Source organism: Carassius auratus, chromosome 27 (genome assembly GCF_003368295.1).
Source record: "Carassius auratus strain Wakin chromosome 27, ASM336829v1, whole genome shotgun sequence".
NCBI classification, from domain to species: Eukaryota; Metazoa; Chordata; class Actinopteri; order Cypriniformes; family Cyprinidae; genus Carassius; species Carassius auratus.
In genome coordinates, this window is record NC_039269.1 from 6,686,704 (window position 1) to 6,694,203 (window position 7,500).

General features: G+C 31.9%; 2 protein-coding genes across 5 annotated transcripts in view; one reads left to right on the plus strand and one right to left on the minus strand.

The window, feature by feature from the left end:
* The first annotated feature begins 575 nt into the window (after positions 1-575).
* Positions 576-2,185, plus strand: LOC113045246 (ubiquitin-60S ribosomal protein L40). 2 transcript variants are annotated; one of them, XM_026205481.1, is made up of 5 exons: positions 576-652; positions 1,387-1,496; positions 1,658-1,744; positions 1,832-1,934; positions 2,020-2,185. In XM_026205481.1, the coding sequence occupies exons 2-5, from the start codon at positions 1,394-1,396 to the stop codon at positions 2,120-2,122; spliced, it is 396 nt and encodes a 131-aa protein (XP_026061266.1). In that variant the 5' UTR covers positions 576-652; positions 1,387-1,393; the 3' UTR covers positions 2,123-2,185. The 2 variants fall into 2 exon arrangements, with proteins under 2 accessions (XP_026061266.1, XP_026061267.1); XM_026205482.1 differs by having other exon boundaries at positions 2,034-2,185.
* A 3,511-nt stretch (positions 2,186-5,696) lies between these two features.
* The window catches only part of LOC113045242 (homer protein homolog 3-like), an 18,303-nt gene continuing 16,499 nt past the window's right edge, over positions 5,697-7,500 (minus strand). For 2 of the 3 annotated variants that reach the window (XM_026205476.1, XM_026205477.1), the window contains one exon: positions 5,700-6,751. In XM_026205476.1, the coding sequence (XP_026061261.1) occupies positions 6,566-6,751 (186 nt within the window). In that variant the 3' untranslated portion in view covers positions 5,700-6,565. Of the gene's footprint in view, positions 6,752-7,500 lie in introns of all 3 variants that reach the window. The other variant, XM_026205478.1, reaches the window with a different exon arrangement.

Consider the following 7,500-nt stretch of genomic DNA (forward strand, 5'->3'; position numbering starts at 1 on the left):
AATTTAGTAATTACAACACTGTATATGTATTCATATTGTATATAATATATAATAATATAAGTATTATTACATTTAATTGTATTTTATATATACATGTGTTAATATACATATGAAAAAATATTCTAAATGTATAAATATTAATGTAAATATTAATTTGTAAATTATGAATTCACACATTTAATTGTACATTTAAGGTTTAATAATACAATAATCTTAATAATATAATGATATATGTATGTATGTGTGTGTGTATATTATTATTATAAATATTACATTTTAAATTGTGACAAATCACACTACAGTTTTAATTTTACATTTCATTCTACGTATTAAATAATATTTAGTAATATCAGAATTACATATGTATACAGCAGACACCAAACGTCACCCAGATCACAGTAAATACATAATAAATAACAGATCATACATTTATACAAAATTAGCACAGACCTTATTTTACGAGCTTTAACTCTGATTCTGCAGAAAAATGTTTGTATTGGGTTTGAAAACACGCTTTGTGGCAGCTGCGCGCTGCAGTTCCGCTCCGCTCCTGCAGGCGGCAGTAAAGACGCTCTTACGCTCAAATACACGCGATCTTCACGCGCGAGGAACGCGTCGTTCTTTTTCCGCCTGCATCAGCAGCGACTGCGAGGTGAGGATTACTGTCCGCGCTTTTATCTAGTTTTAACGTCTTTTCTCTCCTTATTCACATTTATGTTTGTGCGTATGTGTACATGAGATGTTTAAGTTCACGAAAGGAGCGATTAAAGCTGGTTATGAGCTGGATTTAGACCCGTTTGTGTGGTTTGAAGTTGATTATGTCGTGATGGAGTGTCATGGCCGCTTCTGCCATGCGTGTGAGAGAAACTGATAGAAAAACACAACAAACACACAGTAAAGCGACATAAACCTACAATACATGCATGGTTTTATATATATATATATTATTCTGCTTAAGTTAGCTATATTTTGTTGCAATACGTGTCCCTGTCAGCGTTTGAATATCATAAAACTGATATGTGAGGCGCAGTAACGTTAGATGCTGATGATTACTAATGAGTCTTTTTGCTATCATTCAATTATAATTATATCTATATATCTGTATATATCAAGATATATGGCAATTCCATTGTATCTTAAGTTTTTAATATGGCGTATTGCCAAAATCATGGAAGTATTGTATTGCAGATACTGATTTGTTACTGAAACATGGTATAAGTGAAAACAACTAACTTAGAAATGTCAAAAATATCGTATTGCAGCATTTTTGCTGCTTCTGTTCCTCTGATCATCCTGTGCACGTGACAGATGCTGCTCACCAGCCGGTGTTTGATGCTCTCATTGGCTCCGAGTGATCTTGATTGTCTCTTTTCTTCTGTGTGACAGTGGTAAGATGCAGATCTTTGTGAAGACCCTGACCGGTAAGACCATCACCCTCGAGGTCGAGCCCAGCGACACCATCGAGAATGTGAAGGCCAAGATCCAGGACAAGGAGGGTGTGTATGAACCTCAGCAGAGAACAGGCTTTCACGCTTCATTTACACTTACACAGCCTTAACATGTCTTTGAGGGGCGAGGAAGTCTTAAATGTGTTGCAATGTGTGTGTGTTGTATATAAATATTGTTCCGAGCACTAGCATGTGTTTATTATCCTCAGGTATCCCTCCTGACCAGCAGCGTCTGATCTTCGCTGGCAAACAGTTGGAAGACGGCCGCACGCTTTCAGACTACAACATTCAGAAAGGTGTGTGAATACTGTCTTTAAACAGAAAGCCGCTCTCTTGTCACGTGCTCCTGTGTTTACTGGGCGGATGTGTGTGGTTTCTGTCAGAGTCCACGCTTCACCTGGTGCTGCGTCTCAGAGGAGGCATCATCGAGCCGTCCCTCAGACAGCTGGCACAGAAATACAACTGTGAGAAGATGATCTGCCGCAAGTAAGAGCGCACGCTTCACTGCTGACGTCTGGTGTAGGTCGTGTGTGTCTGATGGTGTTGTGTTGAGAGTGTAATGATGATAAAGCCATGTTCTCTCAGGTGTTACGCTCGTCTGCATCCACGTGCCGTCAACTGCCGCAAGAAGAAGTGCGGCCACACCAACAACCTGCGTCCCAAGAAGAAGCTGAAGTAGACTGGAGCGTCTCTGTGTTTCAGGAGCGTCTTCTTTCAAATAAATGGTTGAAAACAGTTTCCTGGAGTTTGTCTCTTCATTTGCCAGCTGTTGTACTTTCATGTTCTTTTCCTTCTGTGTAAAAAATAAATCTTAGAGATGCCCATTAACCATTTTGTGTCTTCATACTTCGCCGAGGACATTTTTTTCAAGTGTATCCGATTTAATTCGTTTTATTGGTAAAAGGTTTTGTAAAACGATTTCATGTACATTTCAAACCAGGCATTGTGAAACGCTTCTTTGCAGAGGCAGTAAAGCTATGTATCGAATCTAACAATTTTAAAAATAAATATTTTGCATTTATTTTTAAAAGTGCAAAATATTTTAAGCCAAACCTGTTGTTAAAATAAAATTGTCTATTAAAAGTTTTTATTTTTTATGTATATCTTGCATGTAAACATTTCATAGCATTTCATATAGTATGAAAGATTAAAAAAAACTGTATAAATGTAATTTTAAGAATACTACAAATCGCTTAAGATTAAAAAAGTATGAACTTTAAAACTAAAGTGTTGCCAAAAAAAGTTTTTAACGAAACATTTTATTCTGTTTTCTAGTTTTGCTCGGGCATTTATTAAGCAACTCATACGAAACCAATGCTTATTCAATATAAAACTAATTTTGCAAGCTTAATATCTAATAATAATAGCTACTAATATCAGATTGTCTATTAAACATTTTCTAAGTGAGAAGAATTAAAATGTAAAAGAGAAGCATGGTATGAAGTTGAATCTTCAAACTCAGTTATTTTTAAATGAATTCTGAATTTATGAACTTTAAACAATGCATTTAAGTTGAAATCAAACACTTGAAATGTTAAATGTCTTCAAAACTAATTTTGCCCTTATTTATTTACTTGTGCACAGAACAACTTATAAAGTATGGGCTTTTAAAACTAAGAATTCACAAGTTTTGAAAATGCATTTTAAGCACATATAATATTTAAAGCTATGCACATTTAAATCAGTCTGATGTTACCATTGGTTTAAATATTACTTTTCCAGGATGCTTTGTGCACATGTAAATGCAATAAACCACACAGTTAAATCAATGTAAAACAGATTTATTCAGCAGGTTTGCAATAAAGCTCTCGGATCACAGTAAAACGCTGGATCACTCGCGAGCAGAAACGTTTGTCCTTGAAAAGAGTTCTTGCCACTTTCTCCAAATCAAATCACGCATGCTCTCATCATCGATTATACAAAGCAGTAACATACTCAAATACTGCATGAAGAGAGGAGAAGAAATATAAAAGTAAACATCTGTTTATTTGATCCTATATATGTATACAGCACACAAATACAAACATGGCTCGTGCTGTCCGTGCCGATCCCTGTGGATTGAGAGAACACATAATTCAAATACTGCAGTTTCTTGTGCTGTAATAAAGATACTGTATAATGCAACATCCAATACACAGCTGTACAACCATTACAGCCTTTGACTTAAAGAAAGAGTTCAGCCAAGAAAGAACATTTGCTAAAAAATCAGGTTTGGAGAAATGTAGCATTGCATCAGTGTCTCATCAATGGATGCTCTGCAGTGAATGGGTGCCGTCAGAATGAGAGCTGATAAAAACATCACAATAATCCACAGCACTCCAGTCCATCTGTTAACATCTGGAGAAGACGAAAGCTGAAACAAATGCAGTATTAAGATAATTTTAAATTTTTAGACAATTGCTACCGGCTCATAATCCATAATATAGCTTTTTTTCTCGTTTTTTTTTTTTTTTTTTTTTGCATTAAAAAATAATGAAAAAAAAAAACATTTTAAAAATCTATTAGGAAAAAAAAATTAAACCAAACATTTTTTTTTTTTTTTTTTACAATGGATCACATTAGCAATTCAATGCATTTTAATGCACACACACACACTTCTACACTGTAATTTTTTAACTAAATTATTACAATTTAAACATTTTAACTAACAATTTAGTAATGTTTTAAATAGGTTAACTATATAGTATTTAATTAAAACCATAATATAAAATTAGAACTGAATATAGATTAAAACAAAGAGAAAAAAAAAAAAAAAAAAAAAAAAAATATATATATATATATATATATATATATATATATATATATATATATATATATATATATATATATATAAAGACAGGGTAAAAGATAAAAATGCCAAAAATATATAAATTAACTTCAGAAAAAATAAAACCTACAGTGATCAATGTCTATACAACTGTGTTTTGCACCGGAGTGCTGTGGATTATTGGGATGTTTTTATCAGCTCTCATTCTGACGGCACCCATTCACTGCAGAACATCCATTGATGAGACACTGATGCAATGCTACATTTCTCCAAACCTGACGAAGAAACAAACTCATCCACATCTTGGATGGACATTTTCAGCACATTTTCATTTTAGCCTGAATCCCTCCTTTAATCAAATGAAAGTTTGAAGCTTTAGAGCTGCACAAAGCAACTACACCAGATGCATTCAAGCACATTCATGACTGCATTCCTCAGTGAAGAACTACAGCTATTATTAAATAGAAATTCCCTTTTAAGGGATCTTAATGTTCTACCATAACAGAATTGTTGAATTCTACCTACTCATATATTTCACCAATGCAGCTATTAAATGTTTTATATCAATGCTGTCGTCTAAACTAAGCATTTATGAACTTTTAGAGGCGTTTAGTGCCACATTCAAGCTGGTCTTTGGTTTCCACTCACTCCCAGCTGAGAAACTGAATCAGGAACAAACTCTACAGCACAAAAGCTCATTCGTGACTTTCTAAAATGGTCTAAACTGACTTTCCACTAATAAATCTCTGAATAGTTCCAGGTGTTTGAGCCACTATACAGTCTTTGCTATGAATTTTTTTGATTTAATTTTTTAACCTAATCTTTTAAAGTGCAAGTAAAAATTCACTTGATTTTTTTTTACACAACAGCCATTCATGCTCAAGTTTGATGTTTCAGAAATTAGCAATTTCTAAAATGATTACAAATTAAATGCATATTTTAATTATTAAAATATTAAATTGCTATAACTATATGATATTTATTATTAAAATAATAATTTCAAATTATTGAAAAAAAGAAAAGGAAAGAAAAAGCATTATATTAATTTGAGTTAATTTGATTTTGACATAACAGCCCGGTTATATAAATACATGACATTTAAGATAAATTAAAATAATATTATTAAAATATTATTTTATCTATATAATAAAATGTATAATAAAATAATAATTCAAAATAATAATTGGATATAGATGTAAAAATGGATAAACAGTCTTATACAATGTGTTTTTAACATAATACATCGCCATTCTCGTTAAAGTTTAATTTTACAGAAGTATGATATAAAAAAAATCTAAATTAGTATTAAAATATAATAATTTTAATCTGATTAAAATTTTAGTAAATTACTATTTTAATTATATATTATTACTTATAATTTAAGAATAATAATGAGAAATAATTAAATGCAAAAATAAAGAAATACAAATCTTTACACAACCTTGAATCTTGTGTAAATTACTTATGTTGCGCTAAACTTAATTATTAATGCTTTCAATTCAAATTTCAATTATATATATATATATATTTGTGAATAAATCCAGAATTGTTCATGATGCATTTATGAAAAAAAAAAAATTCAGCCCTATTTTTCATGATGCATGAACTGAAAGAAAAAATTAAGAAAAAAACATACTTGTGATCCACAGTACTAGTGTTTCTGTATCAAAAATAAAGCGTACTGTAACAACACCAAAGTTATTGCTAAACTGAAACAGAAAGATCTTTTCAGTGCAAATTCAAGATGAAAGAGAAAGCAGAGAGAGTGAACAGAGAATAAAGTGTTCCATCAGTTCAGAAACACTGATTCGCTCGCTAATGATTCAGTCGTTCGAACGAATCACTTGAATGAATGATTCAGTGATCGATTCAGTGACTTGCTGCCACCTGCTGGAGGATTTAGCTTCATTTTTAGCATACAATTTCAGTCAGGAGCGCTTGCCCTCCTAATGTAAAAATTTAAGAGCACCTTCTGACCAGTAATTACAATTTCTGATAAAAAATCAGCCTTCCTAATACGTGATAACATGTTCCTCCTTAAAGTGATATACAGTAATATTTTATTTATACTTTATAATGGCTTCATTTTCATGGCTCAAAGATGGCATGTGTGCAATTGAATTCATAGATTCATGTGGAGGTTAATATTTTAAATATAACATTTTGAATAGAGAAATATTAAATGATTTATACACCTGAAATCATATGTTAACACTACATTCGCCAGCAGGTGGCGCCAAGTCACTGACTGAATCATTCTTTCAATTGATTCATTCGAACGGCTGATTCATTCAGGTCTTTATGAACTGAGGAACACTTTAATCCCGGAGCATCCGTCTCTCACGTGGCACTATTTACTGATCAGCTGGACCAGACTCTGCCGAAGGTCATTGAGGTCAAAGATCTTGATGTCGAGGATCTGAGCGACCCTCTGGACCTCGTTCTCGGCGCGCTCGCGATCCTCAAGCGCAGACGTCAGGTTCTGTTCGGCGTTCTGCACGCGCCGCTCCAACTCAACGTTACGCATCTCCAGCTCCTGAAACACACTCACACACAATGAATGCAATAAACTCTCAGTGTCAATTAAACAAAGCTGTTGCATATTGAAGTGCTGCATGAGGAAGAAATGATTTTAAGAGTTTATTTGCAAAAACAGATAAAAAAAAGATGTTTTTTTTATATGCAATCATGTTTTTATTCTATCATATTGTGTAAATTAGCTGTGATTTTTATTTTATTTTTTAGCCTAATTTAAATAACCCAAGAACTATCCGTTTGTTTTTTAGCAAATTAACTCTTTAAATATAACATATAACAAAATATAAAATATAACAAAATATAACATGATTAGCAATAGTTTTTACGTGATCTTTTAAATAATTTTTAATCTTTTAATAATAATTTAACTTATTCAAATAGTAAGTTAATGCAAAATATTCAAATTAAGCAATAACAGCGTTAACAGTCAATCTTTCTACAGCTCCGATGCTGTTTTCCGTCATCTTTTAGTGTTTCTAAAATTGATTTGACTTTTACACAACAGTCATTCAAGCTAGAGTTTAATGTTACAGAAATGCATGTTGATTTGTAATTATCAAAAATATAAAATATCATTAATTTGTTTTACTTAATAATAATAATAATGCATTAATTATAAATTAATTAACTGACTTGTTATTATCGAGTTGAACTGCATCACAATTTATTAAGTGAAATAATCATTAAAATACATTTTTAAGTTAATGTTATTTTAATTAAATAATCTAAAAGAACAACTCCGTATAA

Bases quoted from the DNA above. Each gene is read 5' to 3' on its own strand.
- LOC113045246 (XM_026205481.1), top strand. From the start codon at position 1,394: ATGCAGATCTTTGTGAAGACCCTGACCGGTAAGACCATCACCCTCGAG. The intron at 1,745-1,831 runs GTGTGTGAATAC...GGTTTCTGTCAG, and splicing joins AGACTACAACATTCAGAAAG to AGTCCACGCTTCACCTGGTG. The intron at 1,935-2,019 runs GTAAGAGCGCAC...ATGATGATAAAG, and splicing joins GAGAAGATGATCTGCCGCAA to CCATGTTCTCTCAGGTGTTA.